This window comes from Stegodyphus dumicola, chromosome X1, assembly GCF_044657685.1.
Source record: "Stegodyphus dumicola isolate Sdum_Otavi_A_Nest chromosome X1, ASM4465768v1".
NCBI lineage: Eukaryota > Metazoa > Arthropoda > Arachnida > Araneae > Eresidae > Stegodyphus > Stegodyphus dumicola.
The window spans coordinates 27,218,849-27,241,191 of NC_140780.1; the positions used below are offsets into that span (position 1 = coordinate 27,218,849).

General features: G+C 31.6%; 1 protein-coding gene across 3 annotated transcripts in view; it reads right to left on the minus strand.

Moving 5' to 3' along the window:
* LOC118181497 (la-related protein 1-like) overlaps positions 1-22,343 on the minus strand; it is a 133,607-nt gene that overhangs the window by 23,371 nt on the left and 87,893 nt on the right. For all 3 annotated transcript variants that reach the window (XM_085808350.1, XM_085808348.1, XM_085808349.1), the window contains 5 exons: positions 16,282-16,452; positions 13,160-13,269; positions 8,253-8,392; positions 2,382-2,526; positions 1,477-1,586 (listed from right to left, as the gene is read on the minus strand). In XM_085808350.1, the coding sequence (XP_085664476.1) occupies positions 1,477-1,586; positions 2,382-2,526; positions 8,253-8,392; positions 13,160-13,269; positions 16,282-16,452 (676 nt within the window). The remainder of the gene's footprint in view (positions 1-1,476; positions 1,587-2,381; positions 2,527-8,252; positions 8,393-13,159; positions 13,270-16,281; positions 16,453-22,343) is intronic.

Here is a 22,343-nt window from a genome sequence, read left to right on the forward strand (position 1 = left end):
CTCTTTACTCTGAAGCTGCAGTAAAGGGTATTTAAATTTTTGGTGATGTCTGCCAAAAAAGCAAAATCCTGCAGCCAAACTGGATCTTCCAGTTCACAGAAAGATTCGACTCATTCTTTAAAAAATTCTGCTACGTAAGAAGAAACTTTTGAAAATGTCGTAAACCTCTGCCTCTAATTAAACAACGAACTTCCATATGAAGTACTCGATCACCATACTGGCAATCTAGTTCAGCAGACAGTGCTCTGAAAAAACATCTCTGAATAGCATGTGCTCTAACTTTTTTCACTACTTTTATGACTGTTTTCATTACATTGTTCATACTTTGAAATTTTCCACAGTGATTCCTGGTTTATTATGCAATGTTAAGACAGAATTTTCAGAAACCTGTTGACTTTATGACATAAGGGTTATGAATCCCTTCTGTCTGCCTTCTATCGCAATAGTTCCATCAGCTGCTAAGCCCAACAACTTATTTATAGAAATATTTTCAGAGTTAACAAGATCTTTAAGTGCTAAAAATATGTCCAGTCGTCTAGTGCATACTGTCAATGGTATAATCTTTACCAGCTCCTCTCTTGTTTCAAAATTATCAAAACCGATTCTTGCAGAAATGGTCAACTAAGCTGTATCAACTATACCAGTCAATTCGTCAGATTGCAGGGAGAAATAGTTTTCAGTGATCAAAGTCAGTTTTAAGTTGTGTGAAACATTAGAACCCATAATCTTAACCCTTCACTTGCAGAAAGCTGTACAGATTTAATAGCAGACATTATCTCAGTTTTATTTTTAAAACTAGAATCAAATAATGCATATGCAGCTCCTAAACATGAAATTATGATTATTTCACAGTCTTAGTATGGCTTCTTAACCTGTGCAATAACATTTGAAGCTTGGAATGGCACCTTAGTTGTTTCTTTATATTCTTGTTTAATGGTTTTTAAGAAGTTCATTGTTGAGCATCAAGTTAGCTGCCTTACCTTTTCTTTTCTTAGAGCAGAATTTAGTGGGAAATACTTTTCAATCCCTGCATGAATGGTTTTGAACAGACGTTCGATGTTCCTGTTCTTCCCAACGTTCTCCCCAATTAAAACAGATCTAGCTTAGTAAAAATGCATTAAAAACACTATCCAATTTAGCAAATGTCTAATACACACAAGAGAAACATAATGTGCACAACCTCATGTGTATACAGTCAATTACGAGATGAGGCTAACAATGGCAGTTGTATGGGAGAAAGGAACAGTTGTTGTCAGCAGCAGCTCAGTAGAGGAATCCAGGTTAGCCAACAGGAGTGTTAACGTGACGTCCACGCCGCGACTGATGGTTTGGCAATCACCGTTTTATACGATGACTTATTTCAGTACATAATTATATGATTTCACTTAAGTTTTATTTGTAATTTAGACAAAACAAACTTTACTACAGACACAAATTTATACAGTAACAGAATTGTGACTTAGAAAGGGTAACTACCGTTTTGCAAATCTTTGAGTGTTTCATCTTGGAAATCTTTAAAAAGATCCTCTCTAAAATGTTTCTCAAGTCCATAACTGTAAAATCGAAATAGGCACTCCAGCCCATACCTACAATAAAAGAGAGAGACAAGAACTTGCCTTTATTAGTTTAAATGAAACATGATAAAAATTTATTATGAACCAGCAAAAAAAATAAATAAATAAATAAATAAATAAATAAATAAACTTTACATTGTGAAACCAATTTTAGATGACTCCTTACATGAATTTTGCTTATATTAAGATTTCTTTCAATAAAAACCTGCGATATTTGATATTTATTACAATATGAAACATACATCATAAAAATATATGAAACATACACCATAAAAATACATGAAACTTACGGTGCAGTGTAAAAGACATGCATAGATATTGGTTTAATGTACAATTAACTACCACAAAATAAACAAATCTATTATAAAATGTTGAAATGTCAAGGTGTTAACATACTTAACAGATGTGATACCACTGGCAGCCATCGGAATGTAAACACACGTCTATACATTTAAAATTAATTATACTGAACAATTATAATAATTTTGCAGCTATTGTTATTGCCATTTACAAAACTGATGCCCCATTTAAACAAGAATTCAAGTTAGCTAATTCATTTGATTTATTTGTCATCTTGACATTTTCTAAGTGATAACACTCGTTTCTTATAACAAGAATGACAAAAAAACTTTCATGTCATATAATTTAAACAAGAAAGGCTTTTCTCAATTTTAAGTCAAGACATGCAAATATTATTTAGCTTGTTACATACTGAATGCACCAACTAAACAAAATGGGAAATGGAGAGAATAGAAAGAAACATACAGCAACAATACTAATAAAATGTTAATTACAAGAACTACATACCTATACTTCAGATTTGCATCTTCAGTGGCTAATTTCCGAAATTCATTGTACATTTTCCGGTTAAAATGATCTCTGAGGAAAAAAGACCAAAACCGGAAGAGCGTATTCATTTCTTGTGACAGTCCAATTCCAAGAGATTTTCTTTCTGAAATAAATTTTAATTTAAATTAATAATTTTAAATAAACCTAACTATCAAAGCTCAAAAACTTAAACAGTGTTTACTTTTGTTAGAAATCTAGTATTTACATGAAAGTTAAATAAGCTAAGAGAAAACTGTCAATATCCTTCATGTTACAAAACATATTCATCAGCTAAAAGGAAAACTAAAGGTTTTTAATTTGTTAAGCGCCTTGTGGGTTATCAATTACAAATCATCAACTTTTTAATTGAGCAGCAATGGTCACTGAAGACCCATAATATAAAATAAATGTAACATATAGTGTGGGTTTTAATCACAGTTATCACAATATTGCTAACAAAAAATTTCGAGCTCTACCTTTTTGAAGTCATTATGGACACATTGCAAAATTTTTTAACTAATTTTTTGGTTTTGGAAATATCTATTCTTCTGATAATTTGTAAAATTTGTTTGCATTATCAACAATAAAAGTTTTTTGGCAATTTAAAAGCTGAAGCACCAATTTGTTTTATTTATGAATCTAAGACAAATATTAATATTACTTACTCTTGTATTTAATATTATGCATTTTGATGGTACTGTGGAGCAGAAACAAAGACATACATCCCTAAGCCAAGCAGTTAATGGTTTACACAGGAAGAAGAAAGTAAACTATTCTCAGATTGACATACCCCTTCCCCCCAAAAAAAACTGCTTACTGAACACACATTTTCTGCTGCCAATTGAAGATTCTAAAATTTTTATCAGCCAAAGTAAACTTATAATTCATCAAGATAGTTAATCAATAATGCATGGTTTTAGACTTCTGCCTCACCTGAAGAAATGGTTCCATTATTTGAAAATCTTGAGTTTAAAGACTACATTTTTTCAAATGACAGAGTTTCATTAAAGAATACTTCTTGGAATTAATTTGTAATAATATGTAGGACATTATATTTTACCTAAACTCCTCACTGTTATTTTAATTTGATAAGACATACTTAAGCACCAATTTTAGAGCCTTTTACATACGTGGAAAGCAACTGACAAATTAAGGACATTAAAAATTTGTAAACGGTCTAGCTTACGCTTTCCAATAGAAAGAAGTTGTATCATGGCAAAGTGTACAACAGCCACCTGCCTGAGGTAAAAGAAACCTTTGATAATGGAATTCTAAAGGGAGATGTGCCCAAATTTATGTTACACATGGAAAACTCATGCAGCCATTCCATTCAATTAACAAGACAGAACACACAGCAAACTTTCAGTGTTTCACAATTTTAGCCACTTAGCCATCAAAAGCAAAAATAAAAATGCATTACAATTTTCAGCACTATGTGTCTAGTGAACTTTTCTCTTTGCCTGTCTCCTGTTGTTGGTAATACCATGGAAACATTTGCAGCAAGGAATCCTCAGTATGAATCCCATAAAGGACTAGCACTTTGTTTCATTGACATGCTTGAAATTTAAAAAATATATACAATATTCGTACACATTTCTGACACAGAGATAAAATACTTTTAAGGACTTTTATGGACCATTAAAGGTAAAAATTAAGGACCTATCAGCAAAAGAGAACTGAATAAATTTTATCTAAGATATTATCTATGGCTGAACTTTGGTAATATGATCCTAAGAATAAGAGAGATCCAGTAAGCAAGATGCATTATTATTAAATCCAATTTAATAAAAAATACTTATAAACAAATTTGAGAATGAAATCAACTTCATAAAATTTATCATGTCGCATTAAATATTTTACATTAATAGCTGGACATATTTGAAAGAAGACTGGTGACATTTTATTTATGTTTCACTTAGTTTTATGTTGACTTTTTCTTTAATGTCTCATTTTGTCACGTATTTGCTCAGTCTAGAGGTTTCATAAATAGCAGGTAGATTTATTGTCAAATGGCATAGGTTAAAATGAGCAGTAAAATCAATCAGCATTGACTGGTAACAGAAGACTGGCTGTTGTTACTGCTGCTGCTTGCCTTGCTGATGAGGACAGCAGGTCTCTCTCTCGGCAAGATCAGAATAGACCTAAAAGTGTGATGTAGGCACAGCTGGCAAGTTTTGAAAGTTAGTTACGCTCTATCTATCTGATGCAGTGAGTATCATAGCTTCGTGTAGAGTTCCTTGGGTTGCAACCCAGTTAATATACTTAAAGGTTACAATAAGCTAATAAAGCACCAGAGGTGATAAGTTGTTTAGTATTATTTTACATCTCACTAGCTACAAAAAATAAGTTTTACATTTCTCTGCTGTGTCTTGTGACCACGGTAAGGATTAACAAAAGGCAATAACTAGCTTTAACATGCAGCATTAATTTTTAAGGGTGAGCAGTTAGCTACAAATAATTAAATTAAGTAGTTAGATACCCTTAGTCATTAAAGATATACATGGCCACTATTAAATTAAAAAAAAAAAGCACTATTAAAATCACAATTCATCTACTACCATTTCACAGTTTAAAATACATGTAATTTATGATGTTGATTCTAAAACGATATTGGGATAATTATATATTAAAAGCTACAAAACATTTATATTTTGTAGCAACAACACTCAACAAAATATTGATGCGGCTTTTTTATTTGAAGCCTTCCCAGACATTTTGGCTAATTTATATTAATTTCCTTCTCTTTAAGCATCTTTTCTAACAATTAGAAATATGTTTCAATATGCAAACTAATATTACCACTGGTTTCTGCATGCTTTATCTCCTAACTTGCCAATCTCTCGATAATGTATCTAATGAGGTTTTCCTTGATCTGGTAAAAGTTAAATAGTCCCAAACCTCTGACAGACATGAAGCAAATTATGGTTATGTCTGAAAGTAGCTACACAGTCAGATAAAGGTTCATACAAGTTTCTTATTTAAAAAAGAACTTGGAACATAAAGGCACGTTTTTATGCCAGCAAAATAACACTACAGCTCGTGGTGATGTAATTAAAAAGGAACAGTAAAATTCAAACTAAAAATGTCAACTAGTAATGAAAGACTACAATTTAATTTTTATCTAAGTTGACTCAGTAACTCTATCATCGTAACAAATTCAAATATTAGCAGCGATAACGCAAAGACGAATAATTGCAAATTATCACAGCTGGCAGGAACTAATGCAGAATACTGTCTTACAATCCAAAAACTTATGTTTAGAAACTATCTAAATGATTTGCATTCTGGTGGGGAAAAGGGAAGTTATACTGAAGGCTGAAATTAAAAACTGGTTAATTTAGATAATAATAACTGTACATATCTTTGGGGAATAATTTTCTTTCTCTTTATGTATCAGTTTCTTTCTTCAATACGTTTCACCCTCATTTTAGAATTTAATTACAGATTTCTGTTATTCTGTAAAACTAAATGCATTTAGAATGTCTAGAAAAGCTGCTAATTTTATTTCTTTAGTAATATGAATATTCAGGAAAAGTATGAAATTATATATGGTATGGGCCAGTTACACAGCCATTTTAGCAGAATTTTTAGAATTTAGAGACATACTGAGCCACAAAATCTAGAAACGGCAAAACTTTTAGAATTTAGAGCAGGCACTGGAAGCAGAATTTAGAAAGGCACTAGGCAACAGAGTTTAGGATCCACAGAGATTGCATCAGGTGGGAAAAAGTCTAATTACTACTGGCGTAAAAAAAAAAAAAAAAACAAGAGGTTTTTAAAGACTTGAAATACACAGGTAGTCATCTTCCAACATTTAGAGATTAAAGATGAAGGATAGTCAATACCTTAGTTCCCATAAACAGTGCATACTTTTCTGATAAATAAACAGACTGAACAATTTTTTTTTTTTAATATGGAATGATTCATGTTCGCAAAACATTTAAATTTTTGCTCCTGAGAAAGAGAGACCTGTATGTAATCACCCACAAAATCGATAGTTTTATTCCAAATCTACACTGCTCTGCATAATTTAAACTTTCAGAATAGCAATTTTCAATATCATAATATGTCATTTGACTTCTAAATTAATCACAATATCATCTTTTATTTCTATAAATGTTGCACCCCAAGAAGTTTATTTTCTATATGCATTTATATTACAGCTATTTCATGTATGCATACATCTGTGCTTTAAAATAACAGCTTTTCTTTAACCCTTTACAGGGCACCGGTATATGAAATACACCAGATGATTGTCAATTTTTTAATCTCTTAAACAATGCCAATTTTTCTACACCAAAAGCTGTAATCATAAGTTTCTAGTATTTCCTTTTGATTCTGAATGGCAGCAAGTACCCTATGAATGCTCATTATTTTGCAGTTATGAAATTAATATTACTTTGTTCCAAGGTATAATGTTTCAAGATTCATAATAGTTTGTAGTGAATAATTGTCAAGAACGGAACAGGAGATATAGAACTGCCCCTTTTTTTGTGCAGTGTACAGATTAGTAACAGAGTCAGGTAACTCAGATAAAATGAAATTTAATATGATAAAAAAATAATTAGAATATAATTCAGAAGGAATAAAATTTAACAAGAAATATTATTCTGAAAGTCATTAGAAAAGGTGTAATGGAATTTGCCTAATTTCATTAATTAATTCAACAAATTTTATTTACTGCGGGAAACATTTCCCTTAACTAAAAATTAAAAACCAGGTGATTTGGTGATTTATTGGAAGACCAAAAGATTTGATGAAAAACTGGGAAACTTAGCAGTTATGCGAAATGAGTATAATAGTAATAACACTCATTAAAAAAAAAAAAAAGCTACTTACTGTGGAATCGGAATGCAAAAATAGCTATCGGAAACATATACATTAGTGCTAAGCCAACAGAGACCTCAGCAACTCGAAGATTTCATATGTCTTATTACTTTAGGCTAGACTTAAATTTTTGTAAGTGCATTCATTCCTTTAGGAGCTACTGCTAATCATGATTTAAGTGAAATGAATGAGGGAAAAAGACATAAAATCTAGTTTTAAGATACTATGGATATACAGTAAAATTATCTGAATTATAAGAAATGGTACACATCCTAAGCATCAGCCCCCACTTTTTTTTTTAGTCCACAGAGGCTTTGTCCCTGAAGGAATATTGTTTTCGTTTTGTGATTTTGTGTTGAAAACTTTGAAGGCTGCATCACTTTTCAAATCGTTGCCACCAAATACTATCGCCCTGTATTACATTTGAAGAATCTGCATAAATGTGTGTTTTTCGCATTGTGATAAAACAACGGTACCTAGAGGCATCCAAGATTTAATGACATAATCCCACAGTGGATAAGGGCATTTGAAAGCCCAAACTTGAAATTTGGAATTTGTGTTATTATCGATTTCATATTTTGTAAAACTTTAACAAATTCTTGATTAACAACTCAAGGATTTCAAAGCGAGCAATGGCAACACTCTACCGGGGGGTGATCTTTTTACCTCCAATGCACAGAACTATGTATCGGAAATACTAAAGATATGCTCATTTTAAAATTATTTTGCGACATTGCTGTTGAACTGAAATTTGTTTTAAGTGCAAAGAACATAAAAGGTAACATACAAAACATTAAAAAAAAAAAAAAAAAAAAAAAACCTCCTTTGGATGTAATTTAAAATCTTGAAACCTTTTATATATTTTTTTAAAGGTATATATATATATCTTAGGACGCTAAATACTGAAAAAATACACAAAACTGACATACTAAACATACAGAAAAATCTGCCCAAGATGATAATTATCTTGTGGATATTGGATTTCAGATGAAACTTTGTTTAACAAGGAGAAAGAAAACGTACCTTTTAAACAGCGTGCACGGAACTTGCAATAATCCACCTGTGTAAAACCATTTTCCTTTAAAAGAGCATGACTAGGGTGCTCAAAAGCTGGTAAAAATTGGGGAGCACTTCCATAGCTACTTGGTGACAGTACGGATTCACTGAAAAATGTTTCATAACACAAATTGAATTAATTAAAGCACTGGACTTTTTTAAATGATTACAAACTGCTAACATGATAAATTCGAGCACATTTTTTAAAAAATGATTATAAAGGTAGCAGTGGATTTTCTGGCACATAATTAAAAAAATTAAGATGCGTTAAATATTTGTTAAATAAATTTTGCCTACACTAGAAACAAAACCAGACTTACAAAATCAAATTTAATATGATGATGAATGCTGAATGAATTTAAATGTAAAAGAAGTAAAAGCGTGAAACATGAAATACATTAAAATACACAGCATGAAAATACCAAGAAAGTGCTTTAAAACAAAATTACATTAAATAATATAGGTACTGAAATAAATTGGTACTATTCTCTTTCTTGATTATGCAGTCAAGAACCAAGTCACAGTCACTAAAATACTTCTACCAAAATTTAAAAATATGGATACCATTTAAAAGTGATGCATTGACAGAAAAGCACTACAATTGGAAAAAGATTTGGGATAAAAAGAAATTACAATAAAATATTTTTAAGGAGGTAGACAGTATGTATAGAATGGGCTTAAGGTAATGGCCTTTCTCTTGGTGGTATGCTTCCAAACATTAAATTCAAACAAATGGAAGGATCACTTGCATGTTTTGCCATAACTGATTAAAAGAGAAACAGGTCGGGAGCATTATTTAAAGGACATTACACCTAATCATTGCTGCATATGGCTTTGTACCTTTTTGTTTAAACTAAAGGCTGACAACAGGCATGAATCTTTGATGTTCTGGTCAAAGATTCAGCACACTGAATTCTAAACACTGTGGCATACTACAAAAAACTTTTATCATGATTTCAAATTTTTGTGTACATTAAGTGTAATGAATCTGATCTGATCTACTTATGAAAAGAATTATCTGAAATTGGGGAAGAGGGAACTTTTCCAATTTCATGCATATTTCTGCCCCACTTCCTCATAGACTGTCATGAAAATCCTCATGCAATATCATGATTAGTCTTGAATCTTGGGTTCCAACTGTTGCTTTAATACAATTTTGAAAAATGAAAGCAAACTATTAGAACTCCTTCATTCTAAACTTGCACAGATGTACCAATAAATTAAAAAAGTCTAACAAATCCTAAAAGTGTTTCAATGGCAACAACTTGCATCCCATCTTTAAAAATTCCATCAGAAACTTCCCAAATATTAGTTTTTAAGTAAGCACATTTGACTATAAATTTAATGTGCAAACAAATACAGTACAAATGTACAAAAAGCAGAATAGTTAAAAAAAAAAAAAATTCTAAGCCCTCTAACTTAATGTTTGAATTGGCTCTCTGATGGAAATTTCTTGATCCATCACTTTATTCTTTCAGCCTTCCTCAACATGATCAATAATTAACAACTTTGCCACTTACAAATCTTTTAAAGCACTTCTCATAATCATCATCAAATACAATGCTGTCTCCATATATTTTACAGATTCATTTATTCTTCTTCTACAGAAGTCTATTTTCCTCCCCTTTTGCAATTTAAACAAACATGAAAGTGGTACAGCTGCTCTTTACCAGGGTTCCACTTTCACAACTTGCTATCCAGCAAACCGTTGTGAGCACCTAAAATTTTAATCACTTGCCCTCCTGAATAAAAACAGCTTTAATATGTTGCTGCTTTATTATTTGTAAAAAGAAAATGGCAAGCATTAAAAATTTTGAAGACATAATGACTAGTGCTTAAAAAAATGCTGTTCACAGAAGTACATATATGAAGCTGATTACAGTGTGACACCTAATTTTAATTCGTACAACATTGGATGGCCAAGATTCACTGCAAAATAACACAAAGAAACTTTTTGGCATATTAGTTAACTTTGAAATATTATTTTAAAGAGAAAAAAAATTCTGTTCATTTTTGAAATATCTAAAATTAGAACTGAGGGTAGAATACTTACATTGCGAATCACATTCAAATAAATTTTCAAATACAGGTACGATTAGTAAATATGTAAAACAGTTTCCAAATCCATTATACCAAACCATACGGGTCATATCTTTACAGCTTCCTACAAATGAACAGAGCTTTGAAAATACTTTACCAACCCTTTCCAAAGAAAAACATCTAGCTCTTCTTAATAAATACAATCACAGCAGATATTAGCGATTTAATCCAGAAAGCCACAGAATCACATAACATTCAAAACCATATACCAGAGATTAAACATAAGAATAAGCAGGTTTTCCCAAACCTCTCAAAAGAGAAAGAGCAACAAAGAGCTTGACAAACTCTACAATACTTAAATGTCTCCAAACTCTGATGCAGGTAAACAATCAGTAAAAACAAGACTACTGACCTGTGGGCTGATAACACAGAAGTTCTCAGAAGATGCATGTGATAATACCAAACACTGGGTATCTAACAATGAAAGTTTCTCAGTCCTGATTTTTCACTTGGGGGGAGGAGAGAACACCAAGAAAATTAGCTGCTTATTACCTGTGGGCAAGCAGATAAAAAATGTAAAAAATAATTTCATGATTCAATGCTCCTTTGTCACTTTCCAATTAAATTTAAAAGGAGATAAGTAGCCAAATGTAAAAATGAATCATTGGCTCCTCAGACTTTGAACGCAATGAATAAATACTATAAAAAAAAAAAGACTGATTCCGAAAGGAAATCCACCATCTCAAAGAACCACGGAATTGGAACTGGAAATGTCTTCTGGTGCAGTCAGCATGATCATTCATAAAGAACTGAAGTTAGGAAAGATGCTTAAACATAAAAGTTCATCTCCTTTTGCCAAAACATACTGCAAAAAGAAAAACAAATTGTATACAATCATATGAAAAATACATAGCTGCTGATAAAGGGAAATTTGCGGTAACACTCAATCAGGCATGGGTATACAGTCAAATACCAAAAATCCGGCGACCTGAAATCCGCGTTGCCAAATATAAACATTAAGTTTATAGGTTCCGGAAACCGCAACATTGAGTACAAAATGTCGAAGAAAAAATACTTACCAAATAATGACGTCATAATTACCGAGTAATAATGAGTCATAAAGGAAATACCAAATTATTGACATAAAGAAGTTTAAAGAAATAAGATAAAAGTTTTTCCCTCTAATCTCTGCATCGAGATAAAAAAGCAGACAATTCACTCAACTCTTTGTTCAAGTTCACGATTCACGTTGCTGTACTTCCTGAGCCTTGTTATTTCACAATTAATTAATTGTTTACTGTTGCCTTTTTTTTAAATCCTGATACTTTGTGGATAAATTAAGAATATTTTAAATTTCAGCCCTTTTTAATACAACGAGAGATAAGAAACGCACTCATGATTTTACTGCTTGGAACGTTGAAAAACGTAAACACGTTGCATTGACGGTAACGCCAAAAGTGCAGATTCTTCAAAAGATGGAGGCAGGTGCTACTCCTCGATTTATAGCAGAATGGTATGGAATTGCGACACGACTGAGTACGATATACGGAAAAATAAAGAAAAGCTGTTGAAATTTTACAGCAACAGCGATTCTAACACTGGAATTCGAAACCAGAAATCTTTGCATGAGGCGAAATCGGCAAACTTCGATGCTGTGTACATATAATACAATGAATAATATAATCAATTTATGTATGTAATAATAATTTAATGCATATAGTAAGTTATTGCAATAATGTATATAATAATTTAATTAAATTTATCTAATACACCTTATTTATTTTGCACTTTTAGTCCGAATATTATGAGTTATCTTTTCTGTCCTGAAATCCGCAAAATCATAAAATCCACACAACCTCTGGTCCCAAGCTTTGCGGATTTCTGGACTTCTACTGTATTTAAGTGACTGTAATAATAAAAGATGAATATTCTATTATTCAGCTGATGAAAATTAAAGAAATATCTTTGTCAAGAAACAGCTTCATGATATTTGCTGGATTCTCTTAACAATAAAACCCAAAAAAGTGCCAAGTAAGTCTAATATTAATTCACTGTACATTAACTCATTTCATTCACTTTATAATAAATTTTTGAAGATGTTCTTCCCTGATATGGAAAGGACTTCAATGAATTTGAGCTTTATATAGACAAATGCTCCAGTCACACATCTATGCCAAATGCTGGTGATTTAGCAAAAATGTATCAGAGACAGGAATAAAGTATATTTCATTTAATAAAATACTCATAAAATCACCCAACACTTCTCTAAACTTCTGCGCTTTCAGTTTGTTAAAACCAGCCTTAGAAAAATGGCATCTTTGATCACTGAATGGACTTTCGAAAACAACACCAGAGGAGTGTGATAAATCTGACATGATAGCGTTGAGAAAAAGTTTGCAAGAAATATGCTTTTTAAGCATAAAAATCAATCAGCAAAACTGTTTCAATAAAGCATGAGTAATACAAGCAATTTAAGCAATGAATGTATAATCGCAATCAGCAGTGATCAAAACAAGAAAATTTTGGACAAAAATTTACCTTTGATAACAAAAAATAATTTTTTGGAGGTAATCTTCCATGATTTAGAAGCTACATCTAATTCATGCTGCTAATTCTAAAAGTGCAAAGCCAGGCTAATTTTTTCCCCATACTAGTTTAAAACTTAAGGTTAGATTACTTTCTGGTAAGAGGAAAATAATTCAATAGAGAGGTCAGAAATGTTTTGTTTTCATATAAACTGCAATAACTATGTAAAAAGTTATTATGATTCCTTTTTTATTCCTGCCTAATTCTGATAAATAAAAGAAACTATATAAATTTAAAAATAATCGTACCTAGAGGAATTAGTGCGGGATCGTGATGGGTGTTCTCGAACATCCATCACCCATCCTACATGTTGACCCATAGCATCACTATTACTCCTCATCTTTTGAAAACGCTGTCGCTGAAAGCAAATATAAATGACAAAATTTTTAACATGCAGAATTTAAATAATCAATTCTTGATATCTTAAAAAATGCATACTAATTTTAAATAGACTGTTAATTTCATTTGAATAAACATTTTTGACAGAATGCACTTTACGGTGTATAATACAATTTCTGAGTCCTTATGTGTAAACATCCTAGTTTAATCTGCTATTTTTTATCGGAAAATTTTCCAGAATAATTTTAATATGTATACATTTTATTGAAGATAATAAATGAATGAACAGTGTTCTTCCAGAATAATAATAATGCACACAAAAATGCATGACAATCACTGAGAATTTTATCCATAAAGCAGCAGCACATATTTTAAAGTCACTATAATCAAACATAAGGGTAAGAAAATCTGCCAGTCACCAATGACTTCATGAAATCTGTTCATAAAAGCCAAGTATTTAATTTCTTGAACTGGTGCACTTCCTACAATTTGAATGCATAAAATTGAGTTCCAAGTCTATTTCAAAAGAAATTCCTTAACTGAAAGCAGGAACCAGTGGTTCACAATTTACTCATGACCAGCAATTTTGAAACACTGTGTATATTTACACACAACATTATGGGAAAAAAAAAGAAATAAGTAACTCAATTGTAAGTCTACTCTAATTATTTTGAAGCACATATTTTAATAGAGTACATAGTATAATACATTTTAATGCAAAAATAAAAAAGGGTGTCAGTACTTTTTATACAGTAATTAAACCCCTTGACATACAAATATATGAATCCAAAGAATACCATTTAATTTAGCTTAACTGCAGACACAAAGCTTAGAAATAGAAACTTTTATTTTCAAAATTACATTGCTATATAACAGTCATATTATTATAACATTATACATAAAATTTATATATAATGTTAATGTACAATAATTAAGTAACACTATAAAATAATAATTTACTAGTTCCGTAACGTACAATACCTTTTAAAACATTTTGGAATATGTATTGGAACAAGACAAGTTTTATACTGCCAAGTAGTTTCACTTCTTATATTATGTTTTATGCACATATGGCATCTCTTTGCAGGACATTGCTTTTGTCACAGGAAAATATGCCCACTGTTTTGCTTGTAACCGAGTTGGGCATTTGAGTAGGGCATTCATTTGCGACAGTCTCCTCCATATCAGATAATTCGAAAGAGACAAATTACAGAGCATTTCTTCTGCAATATTCAATAGACAATTCAGAATTGATTGCTTTTGTGAAGTAGGCAACTTGGAATATAAGACATCAGCATTATAAACAGCTATATCTAACATAAAATTTTTTGTATCCTTTTACACACTTTTGCATGAGAGGGAAACATGCAAGACATCCCATTGCACAATTTCATTCCATAACACAGGTCAGTTTCAACAGTTCTTCGCCTCCTCTCCTTCTTTTCCCCATATCAACCATTTCTGCTTTTGAGTGTTTCATCCTTATATGCACATCCTTCTTGTCACACCAGCATAAAGGCAGACAGAAAAGATAGTGAACTCTCTCTCAACAGATGTTTCAGAGTAGATAGTGAACTACTCTGAAAGATAATGCTACTTCTCCCTTTTAGCATATATTATGCAAGCATCTTTGGCATATTTTTCCGACTTTTTTCCCCCACCATTTCAATAACATTAGTATTTTTTACATGCAAAATTTTTAATAAATTAGAAGGCAAATACCAATTACATAGGAACAAGGTACATCCTTTCTCTAAAATGTGTTTGGCTAGTTGCATGATTACACTTTCCAATACAGGTTTACCATTTCCTTAAATTCTAACTTGTCCTTCGTAAATTTTAAATCAATAACAATACCTGGAATTGGATTCACATCATTTATTAAATTTAATTCCAATTCTTACTTGTTTGGATGCTATGAATTGTACATAATTAACTACCCATTGAATTTCACTAGGAATTCGTCTATGACAATATTTTGTTCCAGAACGTATAACGGTTGAAATCTGGTATTTAAGTAATCCACCATGGGTTAAACCTTTCATATTCTATCTCTCTAGGAAGCAACGTATTATTAACAAAATGAAGATGGTGCGTTATGACCAAAAAATGTTTATGAGGCATAGTTCGCATAAATATGGGTGCTTCGAATACTTTTCATTTTGACAAATACATGTCTATTTTAGATTTTTTTATCTATGACATTATAATGCAAAATATCCTCTAGCTACATCATTTTTTAGTGGATACCACTCTTCATTCAGTTTCATAGGTTTTGCATATCCATTCATTTCTTTACTATTTCAAAAAATCATCACATAAAACTTGTTTGAAAATACACAGAAGTGTGGTATTTATACCCAATCTTTGTAGAACTAAACAATTGATACTGGAAGTTCCAGTAAATTGTTTTATATTCACAATATTTTCTTTTTCTTCCCAATTCCATTCATCCTCTGCTACACCAGAATCTTCACTGCTTGAAATAGGTCTTGCACATTTATGTCTATTTTGTTGAACAAAGCTACCTTCACTTGAGAATTTGAGCATCATTTAAATGATGCACACTTTGATGACCATTTTCATTCTCCTTGTCATTACTAGAATAGCATAATAGACTTTAATACCTTCAACTCATACATGTTGGAAGGACTATTTCTAATTTTTACTAAATTCAGATATGTACTATGATGTTTGGTGTGCAAGAACACTGCTATCCTGACTAACTGCTTTCGTTATGCTCTTTTTTTTTTCATTATTTGTTTAGCGATGCGATTTTTTTATTGGTACTGTTAAGAGGGGGAAAGCATCTTAAACAATCTAAACAAAACAGTATTGATGCGTGACTGAAACAGTTAAAGAATATAGTAATATACTGCATAGCATTCACCGATGACAGTTCTTGAAAGTCTCCCACACATCAAAAGTCTACAGTGACACATGAAACGAATGACATCTACCAGACGTCACTGTATGTCAAGGGGTTAAGCATAAATAGAAAACAAATCTAAACAAATGACTTAACACATACCTGATTTTCAGCAGGGTAATTATTTCTCACAACAGGATAAAAACGAGAAGCAACAGATCCACTAGGATACGACCATTTTCCAGGCATCTGAGGCTCACACATACCCATATTCACAGCAGGGGTAGGCAAAGACATACTTCCATAATATGCACCTGATGCTTGGAAACTTACCTATAACAAAAGGAAAATCCATGTATGTATATATACATATTAATGTATACATACATATTATAAAGAATGTGTAATGTATATATACATATTATAAAGAACATCCTTCAGATTATGTATCAATTAAAGTACATCCCAATATAGTTTAGCAACATTTATATCATTTTCAGTGTTCTATACATTAGTTTTTTTACCAATGATGTATTTTACAAAAAAATTAGAAAAAGACTTTTTTTAAGCAAAAGCTATATTTAAGGCATCAGCATATCCAGTGGAATGAAATGCTATTTTCCCCCATAAAATTATCAAGTGCATAAACTTTTTCCTAATAAGAAGTTATTTCTTATAGCATAATAACACATTTAACCCTTTGCAGCATGGTGTGCTAAGACCTAAAAATTTCCTTCTGCATGCACAGAAAAAATGAATGAAAAAGTATTTAGAAGTTACTATAGGTTACTCTGAACCTTCTTTATTTACAGTAGATGGCAGCTCAACACAAACCAGTCCATATATTTAGCCACGTTTAGTTTTCTAAGACCCTCAATTTTAAAAGAAATCTTGCAGATTTTTTTAGAATATAAAAGGAATTGTTTGAAAAGAAATTTCTGTTATTTTTTTTGGCTGTATGCTAATCTCTTTATTTTATATTAGTTTAAAATTTTTACACTGAAATCTTGCCTAAAATCGAACGGCAAACCCGAGCTGTTCCCAGACAGGACTCGCTAATAAACTAGGAACAGTGAGAGACTGTATTCTTTGCTTCTCTGCATCTCATCGGTCAGTTCATTGATAACAGAAAGGTGGGTCCACATCTGTGTTTCATTTCCTGTTTTCCTTTCTTCTTTCCTCTCTCTCTCTCTCTTTTTTTTTTTTTTGAGGGGACGTTTGGTTATTAACTAACACATTGTTGGGGGTGATTTTCTGAAGGTCAAGGGTAATTTTATCAGCTGTTTGGTTTTTTAATAGAGCAGTTCTCTTTTTCTCTTCTGCTTTCGTTCAAAGTTTCGCTAACACTATGTTTAACAGTTTTGAGTTGTAGGTGTTTATTTAATTTTATTTCATAGTTTATAATTTCTAATTGTATATAGATTATTAGTTTATTTCTTTTGGATTTTTAATTATTTTCCAAACAGATCGGAGAGGGCTGACCATTGCTGAAGCACTGAAAGTGCTACACAAATTGCTTTCAGGTAGTGAATCTGATTCAGATCCCAGTACATGTGCAAAAAATACAATATTGGGTTGTGCTTTTTCACAGGTGGTGTCATTTTCTTCGAAAAGTAACATCATGAAAAAATAGACTAAAGTGTAAATATGAAATTAAATAATATAAATATCATATACCCAAGTTACTTTTTTCCCCCATTCATAAGCATGTAATCATCATATAACCAAAAAAGAGCTTTTTAGAGGGAAGGGTGTTCCCATGGCAGGTCTTCCCATGGCACACCCTGGGTAATGCTACATCTGCTATAATCAGAATCTAGTGTTTTTTAATCGTAGGCAAAATCTCTTACTCTTTTAAGCGCTTCCCAGCAATACTCTTTTCGAAGCTCTATTCAATCAGTATGCCCGCTTCGGGCACACCCACAGAATTAAAATAAGTGCTATCTTTACAAAATTTTATTTGTGTACTCCTCTAGGCCTAATTAGACTGCCTACTTTTTTTTTTTTTTTTTTTTTTTTATTGAAATTCCAACTTTAAAAGGTAGCATGCCGGAAAGGGTTAACAAATGCATGTTTTCCTTTAATGTTGTATGTATGTGTGTGTGTGCAATATATATATCCACACACACAACACGTATACATATTATAAAGAACACCCTTCAGACTATGTATCAATTAAAGAATCTCAATATAGTTTAGCCAAAGAATGTCTATGTAGAGAAGGAAAGGCTCCATAGATGTAATGTAAACCAGTTTATCTTCTACGATGCTAGAAATACAGGAAATTGAGGAATACGGATTAAGATGAATAAGAAAATCAGGTGAAGTTTCACTTTAACTGGCTCTTGAACTTGCATTATCCATATCGCAGTTTGATGTCTGATTTTATATCTGTCAATATGGAGGGGAAAAAAATGGAGCCACACAACTTTATACTCTTGATAAACATGACCGCCGAACCTGCTCGAACTTCGGCATCAGCTTCGAGCTTTGGCACTTTAGGGCGACAGACTTTACGCATGCGCAGCTGCTTCCCTTTTTGTTCGAAGGGAGCCACTCCTGCTGCTGCAAAGCTTTCCTTCTTAATAATACATATTCTTTGGTTTAGCAATATTTAAATTATTTTCAGTGTTTTAAAATATTAGTTTTTTACAAATGATGTATATTACAAAAAATTTAGGAAAAGACTTTTTTAAAACAAAAGACATATTTAAGACATCAGAATATCCAGTGGAATGTAATGTCATTTCCCCCATAAAATTATAAAGTGCATAAACTTTTTTTTAAAAATATAAAGTTATTTCTTATAGCATTGTAACACACTTAAGAAATGCATGTCTCCCTTTAATATAATTGCAGTAAATTCGTATAATGTTGAAGGCTGATATACAATTCAAGAGACTTCAGAAAATCAATTCACTACATCCAAAATAATAATAATAATAATAAAAAGGGGGCATCACAAAAACATGTAAAAATTGAATGATGAATTAAAAAAAAAATTATCACATCTACCTCAAGAAGTGAAAAAAGAAATATACTTTTTCTATTAACATCAAGTTTAATTATGATTATTATGTGCAGTTATTAAATTTGTAGCTTGCTTTTGAGCTTCACTGCATGCTAACAATTTCATAAATATCATAGTTCTAATCCTTTAACACTGATAATTATGAATAATTATTTAACCCATAATATAAAAGCAATAAAAATGAATAACAAAAAAACATTGACAAATATATTAATTTTACTTAAGTTCTCAAAACAAATATAATCTAACTTTCTGTTGGCATTTTGCAAATAAAGAAAATTCATTTTCAAATTTTTGGTCCCCAAACTGAGAAGATTCCACTAATTTCAATTTAACAGTTTGAATGAAAACGTATCAATGAAATGGATTGCAGCCTTAGCACTTGCTGTGGTACAGGAAATGCAACACATTTTCCACAGACCCCAGATCTTTGACGTCAGCATATCTCATTTTAATTTTCTGTCAAACTGTTCATTACTTGCGAAAACAATTTTAGATTATCAATTTTGTCACAAAATACTAAGATTTTTCCCAGCACAAGCATTCCATAAAGAAGTGGGTCCACTAGAAGCTGAGCAGCAATAAGTCACTGAACACCGGTAGTTCAGTCCCAGGTTTGAATCTCGCTGAATGGACTGATTGCATGGGCATTTCCATGGTTTTTCCCTTTGTGTAGCATGTATGAGCCAGTTTTCCTTAGAAAGTCCTCCACAAAAGCATCCCTCCTCTTAGGTAGACAGCCCTTGAGTACTTTGTCATTGTTAAATAAATGAAACTAATTAACCAAGTATTGAAACTTTTCAATTTGTCCAAAATGCTTAAAATGAGCTGCTTCCTGTAATTACACTTTAAACTGATGATCAGCCTTTATTTCTGAATGGCAGAAATATCAAAGTTTCCATATAAACATTAACCATGAAAAGAACTCTGACATGTCACTCAAAGAATTTGAATGGAATCAGAAAAACCACTGACATTCTTCAGTCAATGGTCACATGCATCAAATGGTATAAAATGCTTATTGTGCCTCATTCGTCTAGAATTAAATTTACACCTCTGTTCTGAAAAATGGGGTGAACAAAAAAGACAAGTAAAGCAATAAGTGTTTTCTTTTATGAATGGAATGCGGAAAATAAGAGATCTTAAACTATGATATTAATAGTATTAAATGTTAGTAATTTTTTTATTAAAACTTGAGGATAATCTTCAAAAAATAAGAAAAATACAAAAAAAAAAAAAAAAAAAAAAAAAAAAAAAAAAAAAAGGAGGGGTTCCAATCGAAGATCTCCATGCAGTTAATTATTTTCATATCCCATTTTCATAACTTTGGAGGTTTACTCTAGCAGTATAAAATAACATTAAGCATATAGAAAAATTTGGAACAAACCAAAAGGCTCGTTCATTATAGAGGAGTAGGTTCAAGCTTACAAAAATCTACGTAATATGTTTCCTAAAACTAGCTTAAATAAATAAATAAATGCAAATTTTCTGTACAAATTCAGGTGTTTTCCTGTAATACACATAAAAATAAAACTGCATCAGAAATAGGGGGAACCTGTGATTTCTTACCATAGTATCAGCTGCAGTGTACATTCAATTTCCTCAGATTTAAAATCTGCTTTTTTAAATATTCAGGACATAACATACTTTTTTGGTGCCACTTTTTTAAGACAGTCTTAGGTTATAGCAGTGGTTCCCAGACTCCTTTATACCCCATTGCTCAAGGTATGTATGATATACGTCTGCCTTCACGGACCTCTTACTAACAAAACTCATACAATTCCTACAAAGTATACTAATATCTATCAAGTCTACAATGGTCTATATTACTTTATAAAGGGAATAACAGCCACCTATATACATATAGCACATAAACACATGTCTCAAAGGCACAAGCCACTTTTTGTAACATCCTTTCAGAGTGAAGTTTCAATATCAATTCTACTTGGAAGTGGTAAGGAACAGGAAATTTACATGCTTTCCCAGTTACAAATGTAAGAACACATTGCAAAACGATGAAATTCCATAATTCTAGGTGTAGTAGAGGTATTTAGATGTTGAAAATGATTATACACATAATTCTTACAATACAATAAAATTTTTACACATAAATACAACACGAATAGCTTTATAACATTTCCATTGTTCACAAAACTGCACATCCTCGAATGTGCAATCCTCATAAAACGTGACAAATTGCTTCCCAATATCATTATAAAAATTTAATCCATCCATAGTGCACTTTTACTTGCTTTGTGATGCCCTGTCACATAAATCATAACCTATCTGGCCACATAAAGAAATTAAATAACAAGAGAAAAATAAATACTCCTACATAAACTCATGCTTACTTACACATTCCTCTATGGTTAGTCTTTATTTTTTAAGTTTCTTTTTGTTTATATATTTTTTCAAAGAAAGCATACAGAAGATATAAGATGAAATAATTTTTTTTTAAAGATCCAACTTTGCAAGTAATTCAAATTTCTGATTCATATCTGCATCTCATAACAAAAGAGTTTTATTTAAATGTTTTGCATTGTAGTAAATGTTAATTGAAATGGTACTATTTTTTCCAACACTTTTAATAACTTTAATGACAGTGCAGTAAACTAGGAGGAAGGGGCACCCAGACCTGGCTTGCTCAATGGCTGCCTTACACAGTTAAATGCCCCAACCCCCCAGATGCCACCCAAGGAGGTATAAGCCCCAGTCAACCCAGGGTGATGATTTCTATTTTACAAGGTCTGGTAAATTCAACACAATGATTTCACTATGGTAACATCCCTACAACCAAAGGGTAGACAAGACAGTACCACATGGTCCCTGCCAACCTGAACCTACTACCAAATAAATAATGGTTTTAGGTCACTGTGAAGACTTAATTCCTAACCCTCAGAAGTGAAGTACGTCTAGATATTGACATAGCCAAGACACCGGGACCATTCCCAGTCGAGTCTTTAATGACAGTAGCTAAACATTGATCACTATAATCAAATATTCAAAACACTTTATACAGCAGCAGATGTAACACAAATTGTAGCTTACACAGTTATTCAAGTTTTCTGACATTAAACAGGCATTTTTTACTATACAAGGTTTCCCAAATATCATTGTATTAGTTCACTATACCTTTGTAACAAAGAGCTATTTCAGAGAAACAAAGCACTGCACAGAAGCAATTAAGTTTTAT